The sequence below is a fragment of the Tilletiaria anomala genome (assembly GCF_000711695.1).
Source record: "Tilletiaria anomala UBC 951 chromosome Unknown K437scaffold_132, whole genome shotgun sequence".
NCBI lineage: Eukaryota > Fungi > Basidiomycota > Exobasidiomycetes > Georgefischeriales > Tilletiariaceae > Tilletiaria > Tilletiaria anomala.
The window spans coordinates 22,658-41,969 of record NW_013546890.1 but is presented as its reverse complement, the minus strand read 5'-3'; the positions used below and the strand labels follow the sequence as shown (position 1 = coordinate 41,969).

The 19,312-nt window shown below is 56.9% G+C and overlaps 8 protein-coding genes across 8 annotated transcripts; 5 read left to right on the top strand and 3 right to left on the bottom strand.

Annotated features, from left to right (window-relative positions):
* Positions 1-50: 50 nt before the first annotated feature.
* K437DRAFT_270795 (uncharacterized protein) lies at positions 51-1,125 on the top strand (the record flags this gene model as incomplete). The annotated part of the gene is made up of 3 exons (XM_013385014.1): positions 51-150; positions 240-367; positions 445-1,125. The coding sequence occupies 3 exons, from the start codon at positions 51-53 to the stop codon at positions 1,123-1,125; spliced, it is 909 nt and encodes a 302-aa protein (XP_013240468.1).
* Positions 1,126-1,529: 404 nt separating this feature from the next.
* On the bottom strand, positions 1,530-2,112 carry K437DRAFT_218465 (60s ribosomal protein l34-b; the record flags this gene model as incomplete). Its single annotated transcript, XM_013385013.1, has 2 exons — positions 1,530-1,599; positions 1,850-2,112. Coding segments are annotated over 2 exons (333 nt in total), but the record flags the coding sequence as incomplete, so codon positions are not given.
* A 711-nt stretch (positions 2,113-2,823) lies between these two features.
* K437DRAFT_240536 (40S ribosomal protein S8) lies at positions 2,824-3,951 on the top strand (the record flags this gene model as incomplete). Its single annotated transcript, XM_013385012.1, has 3 exons — positions 2,824-3,008; positions 3,427-3,856; positions 3,933-3,951. The coding sequence occupies 3 exons, from the start codon at positions 2,824-2,826 to the stop codon at positions 3,948-3,950; spliced, it is 633 nt and encodes a 210-aa protein (XP_013240466.1).
* A 139-nt stretch (positions 3,952-4,090) lies between these two features.
* K437DRAFT_36131 (uncharacterized protein) lies at positions 4,091-6,277 on the bottom strand. The gene is made up of 2 exons (XM_013385004.1): positions 5,989-6,277; positions 4,091-5,921 (listed from the first exon to the last, which is right to left on the bottom strand). The coding sequence occupies exon 2, from the start codon at positions 5,863-5,865 to the stop codon at positions 4,168-4,170; it is 1,698 nt and encodes a 565-aa protein (XP_013240458.1). The 5' UTR covers positions 5,866-5,921; positions 5,989-6,277; the 3' UTR covers positions 4,091-4,167.
* A 365-nt stretch (positions 6,278-6,642) lies between these two features.
* K437DRAFT_36142 (uncharacterized protein) lies at positions 6,643-7,461 on the bottom strand. Its single transcript, XM_013385005.1, has 3 exons — positions 6,947-7,461; positions 6,807-6,878; positions 6,643-6,747 (listed from the first exon to the last, which is right to left on the bottom strand). The coding sequence occupies exons 1-3, from the start codon at positions 7,353-7,355 to the stop codon at positions 6,686-6,688; spliced, it is 543 nt and encodes a 180-aa protein (XP_013240459.1). The 5' UTR covers positions 7,356-7,461; the 3' UTR covers positions 6,643-6,685.
* Positions 7,462-7,783: 322 nt separating this feature from the next.
* On the top strand, positions 7,784-13,178 carry K437DRAFT_296514 (uncharacterized protein; the record flags this gene model as incomplete). The annotated part of the gene is made up of 3 exons (XM_013385011.1): positions 7,784-8,417; positions 8,485-11,791; positions 11,878-13,178. The coding sequence occupies exons 1-3, from the start codon at positions 7,851-7,853 to the stop codon at positions 13,176-13,178; spliced, it is 5,175 nt and encodes a 1,724-aa protein (XP_013240465.1). The 5' UTR covers positions 7,784-7,850.
* Positions 13,179-14,053: 875 nt separating this feature from the next.
* On the top strand, positions 14,054-15,994 carry K437DRAFT_259695 (peptidase C1B, bleomycin hydrolase). Its single transcript, XM_013385010.1, has 2 exons — positions 14,054-14,431; positions 14,512-15,994. The coding sequence occupies exons 1-2, from the start codon at positions 14,201-14,203 to the stop codon at positions 15,877-15,879; spliced, it is 1,599 nt and encodes a 532-aa protein (XP_013240464.1). The 5' UTR covers positions 14,054-14,200; the 3' UTR covers positions 15,880-15,994.
* Positions 15,995-16,191: 197 nt separating this feature from the next.
* K437DRAFT_36082 (putative 6-phosphofructokinase) lies at positions 16,192-19,286 on the top strand. Its single transcript, XM_013385003.1, has 5 exons — positions 16,192-16,782; positions 16,867-17,906; positions 18,000-18,336; positions 18,419-18,753; positions 18,839-19,286. The coding sequence occupies exons 1-5, from the start codon at positions 16,330-16,332 to the stop codon at positions 19,245-19,247; spliced, it is 2,574 nt and encodes an 857-aa protein (XP_013240457.1). The 5' UTR covers positions 16,192-16,329; the 3' UTR covers positions 19,248-19,286.
* The last annotated feature ends 26 nt before the right edge of the window (positions 19,287-19,312 follow it).

Below are 19,312 nucleotides of genomic sequence, written 5' to 3'. Positions count from 1 at the left end.
AGTGAATGCAGAGCAACATATTCACTGAACGCCGCTCGGCTGACACTGTTATGATCCTTCCACACAGCTACGCTGTTCTCGTCCTCAATAGCTTTGGCTTACAACACGCCATCGACCATCCCGCTCTTACCGGCTTGGATAAACCAATGTGTAAGTCTTCAGCTAGTCCCTCCATATCCCTGCCTCTTTCCGCCGAGAGGGAAGATCCGCACCTGACATCTTGATCACCGCGCTCGCAGACTACATGCGCTGCCTCACTGCTGCACGAGGCATGGTCCAGGCCGCTTTCGCTCTGGGCCCGGTGATGCGCTACGCTCCTGATTCGCAATACGTCATGATTACGTATGCTTGCGTGTTTTTGCTCAAGGTCAGTCTTCTGAGCCTTGGGATGTGCTCGTTTCTTCTAGCAATGACCCTTGCTCATATTTGATCTCCTTTCTTCAGCTCATCCGACCGGCCTTCTCGGGATACTCGGACGAGGATTCGGTGGTGCAAACGGTCTCGCAGACTGCCTCTTTCCTCGATGAGCTCGCCGTCAACGAGACTCATACACCCGCTCTGTATGCCACATTCCTGCGTACCCTTCTGCAATCGCGCCTCGATCAAACAGAAGGCACCCGCTCAGGCGCAGCGACACCGCACCGCGGGTCCAGGGCAGGTACGCCGAGCGGTGCCGCAGACGCCACAGAGACAACGACCCTGCACAACACCGATCACAATGGACAGTCGGGCATGGCTGCTTTCAATGGCAACGCTATCGATCCGTCGATCGTCAACCGCGGCCCTGCCGTCTCGGGCGGCATCACCATGATGCCAGGCGGACGCGATGACCTAGCGATCAACACCATGCAGGGCATGGACGCCACGCAGATGCTCAACGCCGTCAACAACAATACCGATCAGCTCCTCAATGAGAGCTTCTGGTCATCGCTCCTCCCCCCTGGTTTCGGTGGCCCGCTCGATGGCACAGGTGGCCACGGCTTGGACACCATACCCGCTACATCCATCTTCTGCAACCACCAGCAGACGCTGGCTGCCACGCCTGGCGTCACACCTGGCATCACGAGGCCCAGCACGCCAAGCATGATGAACAGCTTCCCAGTCGGTCTCACCTTCAATCCATAGCATCCTTGTCCCGTAACTCTGCAGCATTTGCGCACGTCTCCACAATGTACCCAGACAGACATAATTGCTTCCAGGCATCATGTCCAAGCCTGAAATCCACCTCGACCCTTCGTAAAAGCAGATCCTGATCTGAGCATGTCGAGGCATGTCATTTTGTGGTACTATACATATGCTTGCGTAGTGCTTGCATGCGACGCGGCATCCAAGAGTGGACAGAGCGACTGCTGTTGCTCTCTTCCAAGCGACCACGCGACGAGCAATTGAACGTCGCTCCATCGCCCGATGTCCCCTGCTTTGACTCTCAGTCAATCATATCGGAGCTGAGCGCCCTCGGGCTCCGCCGGATGAGAGCCTTGCAAGACTGGTCTGCATCAAGGCGATCATCATTGTGAGGGCATTTACTTGGCCTTGGCAGCATTCTTGACAACCTGCTTGACAATCTTGGCCTCCTCGACAAGGAAAGCGCGGATGATTCTGTTAAAAGGAAAATATGCGTGAGCAACTCCTTCCTTTGATGTTTAAAGCTCATGCGCCAGGATAATTGCAATCCATGCTTGCTTTTCATGGCTCCACTGCCTATGCAGAGCCCAAGTTCCAGACGACAAGCCGCAATCTCCTTCTCGCGTCTGAGCCCGTTACTGGCTTCACATGATCTAGCTTTCTCTGCTAAACCACCCAGGCCCGCCTGGCGATCATCCGCCTTAATCGATCTAATGACGCTCACCTTGTCCTGACGCAGTTTGCGCATCGGCTTCCACCGTATGCCCGGTTGACAGTCTTCTTTGTCTTGCTGACATTGGCGTACTCCCGAGGCCGGAGAGCCTCAATACCTGGCAGCTTCGTGTGGCAGTCACCGCATTTCGGCGCAGTGGGAAGCTTCTTGATGTGAAGGTAACGAAGCTTGCCGCCCGGGGTCTTGATGACACGACGCCGGTTGGACTTGGTGTTGTACGGCGTACGCTTACGGAGAGTGACTCGTTGGGCCATCTGTAGATTTGGCGGAAGGTCAGATTCATCGATACAGTCACACGATTGCTCACTTGCATCTGTGGATTATATGCCCCAGTTGCTGTGCTGCGCATGCGATCCTCCTAAACGACCTTGTGGGCTACCCCAGTCCCCTCTCCAATGCCCATCTTTATCCGCAAGTTTTGTCTGCATCCATCACCCAGTCGCCGAAAGGCTCGTGATCCTTGCCTTTTGACGCAATCCCTAGTCAATCACCCCTGCACGCAGGGTCCTTGTATCTCCGAACTTTCCTTTACCAAACATGCAGCCAAACATCGCCCGCAGTGCATACCAACCTTGCTGAGGGTGTCCTTGAAGGTGACTGGCGAGAAGGTCCAATGGGGAGTGAGCCCAGAAGTAAATCCCGACAGTGAGAAGCTCAAATGTGACTTTGGCGGCACTTGCTGGAGTCGGTGACTGCTGGGACTGGTGTGGCTGGCGGCCGGCGGGTGTTCGCGCAAGGTGAGCAAGTGAGAGCGGGCGGAACATTGTGGGCTGAAGTGCTGCGGCAAGTCGGTTGTCGTTCCGCTCCGCCGCCGTCGTCGCCTGCCCCCGCTCCGCCCATAGGCGTCGGCCTCGATGCGCTTCGCAGGCTCGCATCCTCTCGCGCTCGCTGCCAAAAGTTCATACTTCTCCATCTCCAACTTTCCTTCATTCGTACCTCTCTGTTTCGCCAGCAAAGATATCAAGATGGGTCTCACTAGGGATTCGCGCCACAAGAGGGCCGCCTCGGGCGCCCGCAGAGCTCACTACCGGAAGAAGAGAAAGTTCGAGCTCGGTCGTCAGGCCGCCAACACCCGTATCGGTGCCAAGCGGATTCACACTGTCCGCGTGCGCGGTGGTAACATCAAGCACCGGGCTCTTCGTCTCGAGAGGTGAGCATTCAAAAGGAAGTGAAACGCCCAGGCTGGGTCGTCGGAAGACAGCTGGAGATGAGTGAGCTTGGTGGGATTATGCCAAGACGTAGTCGCAGCAATCCTGGATGCTCTGTTGGCTTGGAAAGGAGGCCGTAAACTTTGCACTAAGTTTTCTGCTCCTTTGTGAAGTGGCTCTGGAGCACTGGTATGGTCACACCGAACGGTGGCTTCGAACTTGGGAGTCGACTCGTGGACTCATGTCAGGACAGATATCGGCTCGTGTCGTCGGGCATTTTAAGTCTACAATGGGCATGAGAGTGCACAATGCCTCTGACGCCTGGTTAGGGCTCACAGCATTGCATTGGCACTGCAAAACCACACGTCACAGCCAAGCTTCGAACGAGTCACTGACCCTTCCTGAATTTTTTGTTCTTAGCGGTAACTTTGCATGGGGCTCAGAGCACATCACGGCCAAGACCCGTATCCTTCAGGTCGTTTTCAACGCCTCGAACAACGAGTTGGTCCGCACCAACACCCTTGTCAAGAACGCCGTCGTTCAGGTCGATGCCACCCCCTTCCGTCAGGCGTACGAGAAGCACTACGGTCAGTCTGTGACCACCAAGCGCCGCGCTGCCGGCCAAGGTGCGCTCGAGGAGGTCGAGGCTCAAAAGAAGAGCCGCGCTGTTGAGCGCAAGCTGACAGAGCGCAAGCAGTCGGCCAAGATCGACACTCTGGTTGAGCAGCAATTCGGCGCTGGCCGTCTCTACGCCGTCATTTCTTCGCGTCCCGGTCAGAGCGGCCGTGCTGACGGGTACATTCTCGAGGGAGCCGAGCTCGAGCACTACGTCAGGAGACTGAAGAGCACAGTGAGTTGCATCTGACAATGGTTCCGGCTTTGACATCAAAGTTACTGACCCTGCCACCCATTGATTCATCTTGCAGAAAGCCAAGCACGGTTAAGCACTTTCATTCTGTACTCTTATGTCACGCTAGGTTCCTCAATCTCATGCTCTACGAAAATATTATCTGGGCGGGGCCGGAATTCTATACTGCTCGCATCAGAGATAATTCATTTGCAACTGATGCTCAGGGAGACGTGCCCGGCACAGCCGCAATTTATTTGTCGACGCTACATTCATATTCGGCTGTGAACTGGAGAAAGAAAGCACGAGTGGTATCAGAATCTTCTTGTGATTGCTATCGCCCAGGTTTTGCATACCTGAGACACGAGCTCGTCGGCATTCTCGCACAAGTTCGCCATGGAGAGGGCCTGACCGCACAGCTTTTCACCAACCCTAGCAGTACCATTGGCCAAATTCCGCATACCCAAAGCCCACAATCGTGTTGCAAGCCACTGCAGTTCTGACGGTGGGTAATCTCGATGATGATGACCGTCCAGAATCACCCGTAGGTGCACCGTTGCCTCCTCGACTTTTGCAAGCATCGCGCCATAATTTGCAGCGGCCGTAAACCTGGAATGGCTCATCAGTTCTGTGCTGAGGACGAGACTTCGGATCCAGGCAGCGATTTTCGTCCACTCAGGCGCAGCCGAGAGAGGCGAAGAGAGTAGAGCGCTAAGAATGCTTTCCGCCAGGAAGAAGACAAGTTTCAGCGGCGCAAGGTTAGTAGTGGATGTTGTCATCATGGCAGCGATCGGTTCGAGGACAGAAAATTGCAAGAGAGGATCAGTCGCGATTTGCTTAGCACTGACGATGCACCTGTGTAGCCCATCCCAATCTCGCATGCGGATACGAATCTCGGCGGTCAGATGTGAGATCCAGAGGAGGACGCGCTGACACACAGCTTCGTCAATTGATGTCACTGTGGAGAGCGCTAATTCGGCCTCGTACAGAGAAGAAAGCAAACCGTGCAGCGCTTCCCCCTGTATCGGCATGTTGAGCGACTGCTGCAACTCATGCTCAACTCGTAGCACCGAGAGCAGAGCGAGCATCCAGCATGAGCTCGATTTGTCTCTTATTGTGCGCAGAAGACCGGTGGCCGCCTCGCGGAGCTCGTTCTTGAGGACTTGAGACACTCCAGGAGCTGCTGCCATCGAGAGCCGAAAGCAAATCTTGCCAATCGAAAGAATTATGTGCGGTGGTGTGTGGAAGGCTCCAGCAATCCGCTGTTGCAGAAGTCGAGCCGTACTGGCTGCAACATCAAGCGAATGAGCGTTGTCCGCGGTGACATGATTCATCGCAATGGCTATTGCATGCTCCATCCGAGCTATATCGAGCCCTTTCGATAGCCTTGCGGAGTGTCGGCTGTCTTTGACTAGACTTGTCATCACTTTCACCGCTAGCACGAGTTGCCCATGCTTCAATGAATGTTCAAGAAGTGGAAGAAGGGCAACTGCCTCGAATCCTTGCGATTGCATGAGATCGTCGACATGGCGCAGAATAGAAACTTCATCCAAATCCTCCCGCTTGACAGCTATGGTGAGGCGAATGATCTTATACAGAAAAGAAGTTTCGTGGCCTTGCGGTATCCTTGCGAGAATTGACCATGCTCGATGCGGGGAGTCGGCATGCAGCAGTGCGACAGCTGCTTTGAGAATGGTGTTGCTTTGCGTCGCCTCATCCAAGTAGACAGGAGGCAGACTCGCCAGGGCGAAGTACTCGGCAGCCTCGTCAAATCTCTTGCATGTGAACGCCGAGTCCCCAGCTTTCCACAGTAGCACCAGGAGTGCCATCTTGTCGCTGACCTCGAGAGAATCTGGACTTGACTCCGTGAGAGTAGCTTGGAGACTGTGTAGAATAGCCTTGTGAAACCTGGTACTACATGTGCTGTCCCTTGAGGTTGCCATGGCAGCCATGGGGTTGAGAGCCAAACCAGAATGGGTTCCGACCTGGAGAAGCTGACGTTGCAAAAACATTTGTAAATGTCCCTCTGCCCCGTTGGCGGCGTAGCCCAAAAGCAGACGAGCCACGTCTTACAGTCACAGGGCGGTCAATCGCATATCACTTCTGTCTCTTGATTGCACAACATAGTCTCTCACCATAGCCGTCCCGTGTGATGGCCTGTGAATGCCCAACGCATCAGAGCGACGTGGTCATATCTTCGTCTGGAACACCAAGGGCGCACCTTGATATTATGAGATAATGTCGATTTATCCGAACCCGCGTTCAGGAGCTCGATAGATCGTCTGAACCATCGTGCGGCAGCACTTATTTTCATCGTGGCACCCGTGTGACTGCACTCTTGATCAACACCCTGCGAAAGATAAAGCTGCCCAAGCTGAGCAGCGCGATGTGCCAAGACAATAGCAAGGAATTGGGTACACGTGGAAGGCTCTACGAGCTCCAGTGCGAGCTCCAGTGCACGTGCTGCACTGTGCATGAGACACCTTGAGCAGTACTGGAAAGATGGACTATAATCAGCTTAGATATGCAGCAAGCCGAATTTCAACACGCGCGTACACTGTCAAACTGAACGATGTGAAGCTCCACGCGCAGGTTCTGGATATTCGCGGCACCGTGCTGCAATGTGAGCCGCCTTTCGATGCTGATGGCGCTTGCGATGAAGCTTTGAGCTGAGTGTATGCACCCCAAATCTTAAGAGGCACAGCAAGGAGATATGTCAGTCGAGCTGTTAAAGGAAGAGGTGAGTTCCCTCGTTCTTCATCACCAAGAAGCCGCGCTACAAGAAAAACGTGGCTCCCTAGAATCGAGTCTAACAAATCCAATTTGCAGGCATCATCTTGACCTGAACCATCTGAGAACGAAAGATAAATAGTCAAAATCCGAGCTGCATTTTCCTGAGCTGCAAGAGCATCAGTCAGTGTGGGGCTTTGTTTTGTGGCCGGTCCAAGCGCACTTGCGGTGCCAAGCGCTCGGAGTTCTTGAATTGTCATAGGTAAAGAAAGCGAGGCATTCCAAAGCGCTTGTCCTAGTAACAGAGATGATGGCAAGGTTCATGACCTGCCGCTGGGGACTGCTTCGGAACACGGCACTCGCCTGCGGTAAGCAGAGCAATGTGGTCGATGTCTCTAAGTTTCTTGCTCTCTTTGACTATCATCTTCGGCGCACGCAAGACCAGATGCTCCATCTGAAGGAGCGCATCTTTAACCGAGGCGACGTCTACATCAGATGCAGCCAGCAGCGATTGCAAGTTGTCTGAAGAAGCCCGGATACGTAGAACGGTCTCTGTGGGTTCCATGGACTCAGACGAAGACAAGACGACCGCCTCTTTCTTGAACTTGGTGTATGAAGCGAGCGTGTGCGCAGAATCCTCATTATCAACGATCGTAGGAACAGCCTGCGGCAGCGCAAGCAGAGGACTTTGGATGGATATCCTCCCAACGCGCGGCTGTGGCGCGGAGACTCTTTTGTCTTTGATCGTCATCATGAATGATGTCGCTGACATGGCCGCCTCGACGTTTGGCTGCTGAAAAGCGACTCAAGGCTGCCTCGTTTCAGATTGCTGGTCTCATTTAAAGGTTGCGTACTTGAATGCGGGTAAAGAGTCAGAGAGCTGGTACGCGTCATGCCTGTATGTACGAGAAGTGGTGCATGGTGACAGAAAAAGAGTTGCCCAGCGGCCAGTGGAACGCGTAACCCTAAAAGCTGCCTCCGAATGCCTCGCATCACGAGAAAGCGCCGAGCGCGTCGCGACTCGCGCGTCTCCCTGGCTATTCACGAGCTGACTGCTGAGGCCAGGGGGGAGGGAGGAAAACGCGTCGCGCATTCTCTAACAGGACGAGGCAAGTCTCAACCAGGTGTCTGTCATTCAGATCACACTCGACTATATCAACGCATCGATCCTGCCTTGCTTTCTTGTCAGATGCCCATCATATTGCAAACACAGCATACGCTCAAGCAGAATTTGACAACCGGAAAAAGAAGTGTAGGCTCGTGAACCATGGGGAAGCAAAGCACCCTCCTGGGCTTCTTTGCCAAAAACAGCGGGCCTGCACCTCAGACGCAGCCTGCTCAACGCTCCGCCGCCGCCGCTGCCACCACGCCCGCACGACAAACCAACAAGCAAACATTAGCGAGCAAGGAAGGGGCAGTTAAGCCTCCCAAGAGCAGCAGTGCATCGAAAGTGACTTCAGCTTCAGGTAAACTTCCTCCGTCTGAGAACTCCATCCCTGATACGCCTCCTTCAATTACAAACCGACCTACACGTTCGTCCCCGCGGCTCAACAAGACCAAGAACGCGCCTCCATCTCCTCCGCCCTCATCCCCTCTCGCCAAGCGCAAAAGAAAGGAAGTTGTAGATGGTAGTCATGCCTCCAGCTTTTCAAAGCCCACCTCCCCGACCGAGCCCAATCGCGATAGCACAAGTCCCGTCGCGTCCTCGGCAGCCAAGCAAGCGCGTCAAACATTCCAGCCTCCAGCACCCGAAAGGTCTATTGAGAGCGCTTGTACTAGCCTCGGAGATGAAGATGATGAAGACGATGAAGACGAAAGGGTCGCAACTGGATCTGTGAGTATAAGAATACACGTGTTGAGTAGCATTCATGCACTCAGCATTGTCACACGCTTTACTCTAGCGTCGCACGCGTAAGAGGCCCATGAATTATGCAGAATCTGGAGAGTCGGGAACAGACAGTGATGCGTCAGACAATTTCAAGCCACTACCCAAAGCCAAAGGGAAGAGTAAGGTAGCAGAACTTGCCACCAAGCGTCGTAAGAAGAACGGACGATCAAGCGATGATGATGAAGACTACGAGATGCGAGACGCTTCATCAGACGAGGATGGCCCCATCTCGGTTGCCGACAGTGACGAAGATGCAGGATCAGCGTCCGATGCGCCAGACTCGCCCGCAAAGAAGCCCAAAGTCAAGACCAAGGCGGCGACTACAAGTGTCAAGGAGGACGTAGCCTCACCCAGGCCAGTTGCCCGTACAGTAACTCAATCCGGATCGAGCAGCTCCTTCTTTACAAACGCAGAAAGAAGAGCTGAAGAAGCAAAAGCAGAGAAGAAGTCTTCCGAACAGCCTTTCAGCTTCCTCCTTGATCCTCGTGACAAAGACAAGAACCGCCCTGGAGATCCTGACTATGATCCTCGCACGCTGTACATTCCCAACTCGGCTTGGAATTCTTTCTCTCCGTTCGAAGTGCAATTCTGGAAGATTAAACAAAATCATTTCGATACCGTCCTTTTCTTCCAAAAGGGTAAATTCTACGAGCTCTACGAGGACGATGCTCTGATTGGACATCGCGAGTTCGACCTCAAGCTCACGGATCGGGTTAAGATGAAGATGGTCGGTGTGCCCGAATCATCCTTCGAACTCTTTGCCGCCAAATTCCTCGCGCTAGGCTACAAGGTAGGGCGAGTCGATCAAGCTGAGACGGCCGTCGCCAAAGGCATGCGCACCGGCAAGAAGAACAAGGGCGGTGACTCTGGCATTGTCAATCGCGAGCTTCGTCACGTACTCACCAGCGGCACTATCGTCGAGCCGTCTGCACTCCAAGACGATATGAACACCTACTGCATATCGATCAAGGAACAAATCGCGGACTACGATGCGGGTGCGGATACCCCGACGATTGGCATATGCACATTGGATGCAGCCACAGCCGAATTTCGGCTAGCGCACTTTATCGATGATGCCACTCGCGGCAAGCTCGAGACGCTATTGCGGTCACTCAGGATTAAAGAACTTCTCTACGAGAAAGGATGCATGTCGCAGGCAACCCTTCGCATGATTCGCAATTGCGTCACGCAGTCTTGCAAGATCACCATGCTTAAGCCCGCCGTCGAATTCCTCACGGCCGAAGCCGCGCAACAAAGGGTAGACGAGCTATTTGAAGATCCTTCACAAGTTCCAGAGGCGATTTCTTCCATGGCCACCTACGGAGAGGCGATGGCTGCGCTCGGTGCCATGCTTTACTACCTCGGAACGCTGCAGTTGGACAAGGACTTGTGCAGCAGCCGCAACTTTGACATTTATGACACCATCAAGAAGAACGAGTGTCTAGCGCTTGACGCACAGAGCCTGGCCCATCTCAATGTCTTGAGCAATGAGCAGGGGAACGAGGAGGGCACTCTGTTCAGGCTTCTCAATCGCTGCCAGACTCCTTTTGGCAAGCGTCTCTTTAAAATTTGGCTCGTTTCGCCTCTTACCAAGATCGATGCCATCAACGCGCGTCTTGACGCCGTTGAGGACATCTCGCAAGACGATGAGTTCAGGAGCGCGTTCAGCGACTTTGCTTCCAAACTGCCCGACATCGAACGCATCATCCCCCGCATATATGCTGGAAAATGCAAGCCCAGGGAGTTCCTGGCCGTTCTAAGTGCTCTCAAGCTTTTCGACAAGGGTATGAGAGGCTTGAAGGCTAAGGCTGACAATCATCGGACGGGGGCCGTAAGCAGCCTGTTCAAATCCATCCCTTCAATCAAGTCGCTCGTGCAGGAGGTGCAGAGCAAGTTCGAAATCAATGGCGACGATCAGTCTTTCGTTCCTGCGTCAGGCGTGCACGCTGAATTCGACAAGGCGGAAAAGGCACTCAACAAGATTGAGGATCAGCTCAACGAAGAGCTGACGGAAATTACCAAGAATCTCAACCTGAACAAGAATAAGATCCAATTCAAGCACATGGGAACGAAGGATATCTATCAGATTGAAGTGCCCCGCGCGACCAAGGTACCGGCCAACTGGATCCTGGTTAGCCAAACAAAGGACGTCCATCGCCACTACTCTCCTGCAGTCCGCAAGCTGGTCCAGGAACTGAAAGAGGCTCGCGAAACGCGTCTTGCGGCCTTGCGGTGCTTCAGCTTGATTCTCTTCCAAGCCTTTTGCACACACGCGCCAGTCTTCCTGAAGGCTGTCAAAGCAGTGGCCGAGCTCGATTGCTTGATTAGTCTCTCGGAAGCATCCAGGAGCATGGGCGAGCCTGTGTGTAGGCCGACGTTCGTCGAGTCGTCCTCGGCCTCGATAGAATTCCAAGAGCTTCGGCACCCGTGCATCGCAGGGACGCTGAGCACAACAGAGTTCATTCCAAATGATATTGCACTGGGTGTGGAGAAGAGCGAAGAGATCATGATCTTGACGGGGGGCAACATGGCGGGTAAAAGTACGACAGCGCGAACAGCGGCCACTGCGGTCATCATCGCTCAGATCGGTTGCATGGTCCCTGCGCAGAGCGCAACCATTTCCCCAGTGGATCGCATCGCATCACGCATGGGCGCCAACGACCAGATCTTCCGGAACAACAGCACATTTATGGTCGAGATGCTCGAGGCGTCGAGGATTTTGAAGGAATCGACTCCCCGCTCGCTGGTCATTATGGATGAGCTCGGACGCGGGACATCCACGTTCGACGGCCATGCGATTGCGTACGCGGTCCTGCATCATCTCATCAGCCGCACACGCTGCATCGGCTTTTTCCTCACGCACTACACCTCGCTCGCCTTGGAATTTGATTCTTATCTGCGCGTTGCAAACCGGCATATGCAAGTGCAGGTGGACGATCAGCTACAAGATGTCATCTTCACTTACAAGCTCGTGCCTGGCATCGCTGAGTCATCTTATGGGACACAAGTCGCCGCGCTCGCTGGCATCCCGCGCGAGATCTGCGATCGTGCACAAGCAGTGGCGCTCGAGTTCGCTCAGGATAGCAAGGCCAAGCAGGCGAAGCGCATGCAGTCGCGCATTTCGGTCGCCACGCTTGCAGACTTTGAGTTTTTGCTGGAAGTTGCCGTAACTGTAGCGGGAGAGGGCGATGAGAAGGAGGGAGGCGGTGATGGTGCTGCTATCATTGCTGCGCAACTTGATATCGTGAGGGGGCAAGTGTCTAACTTGCAGCGTAATGACAAAGCCAGATTGGACGTAGACGAAGGCAAGGGAGAAGCATGTACGTAATGCATGCCACGGCTTCGCTTTTGAATGCACTGGTGACCCTTCGCTTACATTTGCCTGCCTCCCTTACATGATTTGCAGCGCCACTCCCTTCCTCTTCCCAGCCTGCCAGCGAGAAGGACAGCCTGCTGGCGCGGGACGAGGAAACAGACCAACGCGAAAGCTCTCCAGCGAGCTCCATTCCGCCTGCTGAGCCCCGGGCCAAGCTACAGGAAGTGCAGAACGATGCTGCAACAGAACTGGAATTTAGGCCACACGCAGAGTCCCCTCCAGCAGAAGCAGCGACCTCGGAACCAACGGTGTCGGTGCCGACGCCTGCCCAGCAAAAGCAACAGATGGTCCTCGACTTTGGACAGAGGCGCTCGGTGACGTGCGGGCAGTGCAACATGTCGTACGACAGTTCGTCGCCAGAGGACGCCAAAATGCACAGCTGGCACCACGCGCGCGTCGTTGATGGCATTGTCTGGACTGGCAAAGCATTGTCCGGAGCAGAAGAGGCAGATGACAATGTTCTCACGCTGACAATCAAGGATCAGGAGGGCCGCAAGAGGCTGCAGGCACTCAAACCCGTCAGCGGTAGTACGGCGAGCTCTCCATTCGACAGTGATGATGAGGTTGTCGTCTTGATGTACAGTCTCGCGTCGTTTTCACCTCCGAGCGCGTCTCGGGCGGACAGCCGTAAGAGTAGTACCACCACCATACCCAACACCGTCATCTCCACGTCAGCTACCAACAAGTCTAGCAACGGCGCGGGCGGTGCACAGAGGAACACCAAGATGCACGAGGTGCTGAGCACGGTGGACGAAGCGCTCGGCGCGGTAGCGCTGCCCTTGGAGATGCTACGCTCGTGCAAGCTGTTCATCGCCCGGTGCAGGGGCCGCGCGGTTGGCGCGTGTCTCGTGGGGCGTGTCAAGCCCGGCGCGGCGCGGGAGGTGCTTCCCCTGCGCCAGGATCGTGCCGCAACAGCAGGAGCAGATGTAGGAGACGAGAGCGACGACGCGGTCTTCTACGATGGAGACAACGGCGATGGCGACACGCCCTCAGCAGCAGCAACAGCAACCTCCGTTTCCGATGGCAAGCCACGCGCGACGTTGTCTCCGTCGATCGGGATCCACCGGATCTGGGTGATGCGCTCGCTACGTCGCCTGGGCATCGGCGCGCTGTTGCTGGATGCGGCGCTGGGGAAGAGCTGCTATGGGTTGGACGCGCACGCAGTGCTCGAGCTGCACGGCGGTGCGCGTGCGCAGGCCGTCGCGTTCAGCCAGCCGACGGCCGCGGGGCGTAGGCTGGCGGAGCGATGGATCCGGAGCGGGCGAGGCGCAGCGCATCGCCAAGAAGAGCAGGGGAAGGAGCCAAGGTTGCTTGTTTTCAAAGAAGATTGACGTGACAATCTGACATGTATAGTCTCTACGAGGTGCCCGAACGTGGTTGAATGCTTGATTTATGGATGGTGAAAAACGGCCAGGCCGTGAGGACGGTCGCTTTCTGCGTGAGATCCATCCGATCTGATGGCAGGAGGCCGCTTCGGTTGCCTGGCTTCCTTTAGCATGCCAACCGCAGGGGAGGATGAATCAAAACGTGCGATGTGCGTTTCCCCTGCTGGTGCGACGAGATCCTGGGGGCTTCTTCAAGTGGCCCTCCAGCCTGCCTGCCTTTGATTGGGTGTGCAAGAGGAGCGCACAGCCAGCCTGGCGCTGGCGGGCGGACCTCCCTGCCCACCAATGACTACCCGACCACGGACGGACACACAAGATCAGTCAGCTAGCGAGCAGCTGCCTTCCTACTTACTTACTACCAGTGGACGGAGGATGCCGCCGCCCTTGACGCTGGAAGCCATAAGGGTGGGTGGGTGTTTCAGCAGCCTTTTCCGTGCCAAGGCACAAAGTTACGGGCCTACCAAATCCCCCCCTAAACTAGGGCTGCGTGGTACCGGAAAGAAGGATAACCCAAACTCTCAGTCACTTCACTCTCTTGGCGTGGAGACGGAAAGAAGCGGTTCTCGGCCGAAGGCCTAGTTCAATGTGCGGCCGATGTCGACCGAAGCTGATCACCGACTGGGTCGAGAGCGGAGAGCCCTGCCGCCTGGTGATCACACGACCCACCAAGGTGCCACGCGGGCCAGCCAGCCAGGCACTTGATGAGTCTAGCGCGGGGAGGGGGGGAGGAGGCAGCCAGCCAGCAAGAGTCAACACAACGTGAACCAGCCTACGAGTCACGCGTCCTTATCATCCTCGACCATCCTCGACCATCCTCGCCCCCCCCTTTTCCACCACATAACAAAGCCCTCATCCCATCTACGTCGAGCCCCCACCCCCTGGTCACACAGCATCAGCAAGCGTACCCCGCCCTTTGACTCTCGAGGTCAGCCATTACACCCGCAGATCCCATTCTCTCATCAGCAACCATGGGCAGCGCCCCCTCCAAGCCCGCGTCCCCGACGACACCGGTCGAGAAATCAAATGCCGCGTACGTCCACCACGTGTCGGCTGACCGCACGGCGCGCATACAGGCAGAGCAACAGCATCGCGCCTCCCGCTGGACGCAACATGACCAGCTCGACGCAGACGCCCCCGGCGAGGGAACCGCCGAGATCGCGCTCGATAGGCTTGATGAGTGGCACCAAGATGCATTTGCGGTGGGTGGTGTCGACCTAGAACGCATCAGCGATCTCGATGGAGGCTGACTCGGACCTTTTCTTTCGACCCTATCCTGCAGGCACCAACCTCGCGCTTGGCGGCCATGACGCTGCACAACGCCAACATTGCCGACTCGCTGCACGTGCGCGATGCCGAGATTACTAACCAACACGTCTTTACGCACAGCGTGCCTCTGCACGCCAAGGCAGTCACCAACCAAAAATCCTCCGGGCGGTGCTGGCTGTTTGCACTGACAAACCTGATCCGGCTCGAGGTGATCAAGCAGCTGGATATCAAGGACGCCGACTTTGAGCTGAGCCAGTCGTACCTGCACTTTTGCGACAAGCTCGAGAAGGCAAACTTCTTCCTCGAGAACGTCATCGAGCTCGCCGACCGCGCGTGGGACGACCGGGAGCTCTCGTTCCTCTCGTCCTCGTTCTACTCGGACGGCGGGCAGTGGGACATGGTGACGTCGCTAATTGTAAAGTACGGCGTCGTGCCGCAGTCAGTGTTCCCCGAGTCTTTCAACTCGTCCAACACGTCGCGCATCAACTGGCTCGTCACTGTTAAGGTGCGCGAGATGGCGCAGGAACTGCGCGACCTCAAGGCCGTCTCCGAGGAGCGCCTCGCCGCGTCGGTGGCATCGGGGCGCTTGACGCCCGCGCAGCGCGACGCGGCCGTGCTCGGCACGCTGCGTGCGCACAAGCAAAAGCAGATGAAAGACGTGTACCGCATGCTGGCCATCGCGTACGGCAAGCCACCGCGGCCACACGAAGAGTTTGAGTTCAGCTGGTACGACTCGAAAGGGCGCTACCAAAGCCTGCGCACGACGCCGTACGACTTCCAGGTCAAGTACACAGGCACGTTCACCGCGAAGGGGTCCTGCTCGCTCGTGCACGACCCGCGCAACGAGCCGAACAAGCTGATTACCGTCTCGCGCCTTGGCAACATCTGGGGCGCTGAGCCAGTGCGGTACGTTAACACGGACCCGGAGCTGATGATGCGCAAGGTCGTGGAGAGCGTCAAGGCGGGCCACGCGGTGTTCTTCGGCTGTGATGTGGGCCAGTTCAGCCACACGCCGAGCGGGATCATGGACACGAAGCTATACGACTACGAGCACGCATTCGGCATCACGCTCGGCCTGACCAAGAAGGAGCGCCTGCAGATGGGCGAGAGCCAGATGACACACGCAATGGTCATCGACGCGGTCCACCTCGACGCCAAGACCGGCGCACCCCTGCGCTTTGCCGTGCAGAACTCGTGGGGCAGCACCGCAGGTAAGGAGGGGTACATGGTCATGAGCGCCGAGTGGTTCTGCCAGTTTGTGTACCAGGTCGTCATCCGCAAGGAGTTTGTGCCCAAAGACCTGTGGACGCTGTTCGAGAACGGTGTCGACGATCGCTCCATCGTCCTGCCGTGCTACGACCCCATGGGCGCGCTCGCTTGATGGCCGCTGGCTGGCAGACCTGCTGAACCTGAACCTGCATACCATGTTCTGCGTACTTTGTTGGATGTATCTTGTAATGCGACAGCTCTCTTGACAAACACGTATGAAAGCGAAAGCCAAGTGTGCATAGCCAGTCTCGGTGCAGGTTCGGTATGTGGTAGGGTGCGCGGAGGCCATACGAAGTACTCAGCACGCGCTTCTGCGTGTTTTTTTGCTGTTCCGCCCTCTCTATGCTGCTGATCGGAATCTCCTCCCCAAAATTCCTGTTGGGCGTGGGGCAGCAAGCAGCACATGAGTATTTATGTGGGTTATCTCCATCTTGTTGGCAATGCTTGCGACGACAAAAGCCGCTGGCCGTGCTCGTGGTGTCGATCTCCTCCCTGCGTGCAACGCCTTACCCCTGGAAGAAATTCTAAGCAGCAGCAGCAGTGACCGAGACCTCACTGCGTCATGTCATCGTCCTCGGTCCACATCGCGCGTTCCGGAGCGGGCCAGCAGTATGGTGGCACCAGCAGCACGTATGCCGCGGCTGCGGCAGCCTCTGCCTCTGGCTCAAACCCCAAGACACGCATCGCCGTCATGACCTCCGGTGGAGACTCTGCGGGGATGAACGCAGCGGTGCGAGCGGTGGTCAAGATGGCCATCTACAAGGGCTGCGAGGCGTACGTCGTCCGCGAGGGATGGGAGGGCCTCGTGCGTGGCAACGCGGCCGCCAGCGAGCCGCCCAGTCCGGCGATCCGCCCGGCTGATGCTGCGTCGGCTGGCACAAGCACTGCTTTCATCCCAACGTACGGCGATGGAGAGTTGTTGAGAGAGGGCGTGGGCGAAGCCGAAGAGCTCGGGCTCAAAGGGAAATACATCATCAAGGTCGGATGGGACGATGTGCGCGGATGGATGAATCAGGTGAGTGGCAGCTTGCGCATGTCCATCATCCCCTCACTGCGAACTGTGTCCTAACCTGCTTGACATGCTCGCCTGATCCTGCAGGGAGGCACTCTCATCGGCACGGCTCGCTGCGCTGCCTTTCGCGAGATTGAAGGGCGGCGAACGGCCGCATACAACCTCATCTCTCATGGCATCGACGCACTCGCCGTTTGCGGCGGTGATGGCAGCCTGACGGGCGCCGACCTCCTGCGCGCCGAGTGGCCTGAACATATGGCCGCGCTGCTGAGCGAAGGGCGCATCACGCAGGCGGAGTTTGCGCGCTATCAGCACCTGCGCATCGTCGGCCTCGTCGGGTCAATCGACAACGACCTCAGCACAACAGACCTGACCATTGGCGCGTCAACGGCGCTCGCGCGCGTGTGTGAGGCAGTCGACAGCATCTCGTCCACCGCCGCGTCGCACAGCCGCGCCTTCGTCGTCGAGGTCATGGGCAGGCACTGTGGATGGCTCGCGCTGCAGGCCGGTATCGCTACAGGCGCCGACTACATCTTCATCCCTGAGCAGCCTCCGCTTTGCAGCAGTGAGGCCAGCTCCAATGGCGCCGGGGAAGACAGCGGCAACGAAGACGACTGGTCACGCGACATGTGCACCGTTCTGCAAAAGCATCGCGAGCTCGGCAAGCGCAAGACGATCGTTATCGTTGCCGAGGGCGCGCACGACAAGCACCTCAACCCAATTCGCGCAGACGCGATCAAGACTGTGCTCAGCGACAAGCTCGGCCTCGACACGCGCGTCACCACGCTCGGGCACACGCAGCGCGGCGGCAAGCCTGACGCGAACGACCGCGTGCTCGCGACGCTGCAAGGCGTCGAGGCAGTCAATGCGCTGCTTGAGGCGACGCACGCGACGCCGTCGTACGTCATCGGCATACAGGAGAACAAGATCACACGCATCAGCCTCATGCATGCCATCCAGCAGACGCAGCAGGTCGCCGCGGCCATCGAGCAACGGGACTTTGCAAAGGCGCTCAAGTTGCGCGACGCAGGCTTCGAGGAGGACCTCCGCGCGTGGCATCTCATCAGCAAGGTCGACGAGTCACAGAAGCTCCCACTGGACAAGCGTGTGCGGATAGGCATTATGCAGTGAGTGTTCTGCCTCTGCCTTTTTTCCCTTACTGCTGGCTGGCTCCGTCCGTCAGTGCTCACGCAACATCCTTGTCTCACCGTCCAACGCAGCGTCGGCGCGCCCGCAGGCGGCATGAACGCCGCCACGCGAACTGCCGTGCGCTTCTGCATCGCGCGCGGCCACACGCCTCTCGTTATCTACAACGGCTTCACTGGCCTGCTCGCGGACAACGTCTCAGAACTCAACTGGCTCCGCGTCGACAACTGGACCACGCGCGGCGGCAGCGACCTTGGCACCAACCGTGTCCTACCGGACGTCGATGTAGGCGCCGTCGCGAGCAAGCTGCAGCATCATCGCATCGAGGGGCTTCTGCTCATCGGCGGCTTTGAGGCGTTCATGGCGGTCAAGATCATGGATGAGAAGAGGGAGTCGTACCCAGCCTTCAGGGTAAGTGCGGCTGGCTGAACGGATCTGCCCCTGTCTTCAGGCTGACCCAAGAGACCTGTACACCTTTTCATCCCTAAAATAGATCCCGATTACCGCCATCCCAGCGACGATTTCGAACAACGTCCCGCTGAATGAATTCTCTCTTGGATCCGACACGTCTTTGAATGCGCTGGTCGACGCGTGCGACGCGGTCAAGCAGAGCGCCTCTGCGTCACGCAACCGCGTCTTTGTCGTCGAGACGCAGGGCGGCAAGTGCGGCTACATCGCTGCAATGGGCGCACTCGCCGCGGGTGCCGTGCTCGTCTACACGCCAGAAGAAGGCATCAGCCTTACCCAGCTCGGCTCCGACGTCGAGTGGCTGCGGAGGCGTTTTGCACTTGACGTCAAGGGCAAGAGCGAAGGGAGGCTTGTCATTAGGTGGGTCGTCTCGCATTCTGCTCTCTGCATGTGTCGAACGAGACAAAGGTGCTGACCCTTCGCTTGCATTTTGGACGCTGCACAGGAACGAGAAAGCTTCCGATGTCTATACGACCGAGGTCATTACCAAGATCCTGAAGGAGGAGGGGAACTCCATGTTCGACTCGCGCTCAGCCTCGCTGGGGCACACGCTGCAAGGTGGCACGCCTTCGCCCATGGACCGCTGCCGTGCAACACGTCTTGCGATGCGCTGCTGCCAGTTCCTTGAGGAGCACGCTAACGCGCACCGCAGCGCTGCGGGTAAAGGCGCCTGGAGCGGCGACACGGCGGTGATCATCACCGTCCGGGGCAGTGCACTTGCTTTCACCACCGCACAGGAGATGGCAGATGCGGCGGATATGAAGAATCGCAGGGGCAAGACGGCCTGGTGGCACCCGCTCAAGCAGCTGACCGAGCTCATGGGCGGCCGGACTGCCTTGGACGGCCATTTCTAAGAGACTTTACGAAACCCAAAAGAGGGCGAAGGTACTGAAATCGATATGTATAAATGCAAATACAT

Bases quoted from the DNA above. Each gene is read 5' to 3' on its own strand.
- K437DRAFT_36082 (XM_013385003.1), top strand. From the start codon at position 16,330: ATGTCATCGTCCTCGGTCCACATCGCGCGTTCCGGAGCGGGCCAGCAG. The intron at 17,907-17,999 runs GTGAGTGTTCTG...CGTCCAACGCAG, and splicing joins GTGCGGATAGGCATTATGCA to CGTCGGCGCGCCCGCAGGCG. The intron at 18,754-18,838 runs GTGGGTCGTCTC...GACGCTGCACAG, and splicing joins GAAGGGAGGCTTGTCATTAG to GAACGAGAAAGCTTCCGATG.
- K437DRAFT_259695 (XM_013385010.1), top strand. From the start codon at position 14,201: ATGGGCAGCGCCCCCTCCAAGCCCGCGTCCCCGACGACACCGGTCGAG. The intron at 14,432-14,511 runs GTGGGTGGTGTC...CCTATCCTGCAG, and splicing joins GGCACCAAGATGCATTTGCG to GCACCAACCTCGCGCTTGGC.
- K437DRAFT_36142 (XM_013385005.1), bottom strand. From the start codon at position 7,355: ATGTCAGCGACATCATTCATGATGACGATCAAAGACAAAAGAGTCTCC. The intron at 6,879-6,946 runs GCGAGTGCCGTG...CTCTGTTACTAG, and splicing joins CATTGCTCTGCTTACCGCAG to GACAAGCGCTTTGGAATGCC. The intron at 6,748-6,806 runs GTGCGCTTGGAC...CTTGCAGCTCAG, and splicing joins CCGAGCGCTTGGCACCGCAA to GAAAATGCAGCTCGGATTTT.
- K437DRAFT_36131 (XM_013385004.1), bottom strand. From the start codon at position 5,865: ATGTTTTTGCAACGTCAGCTTCTCCAGGTCGGAACCCATTCTGGTTTG.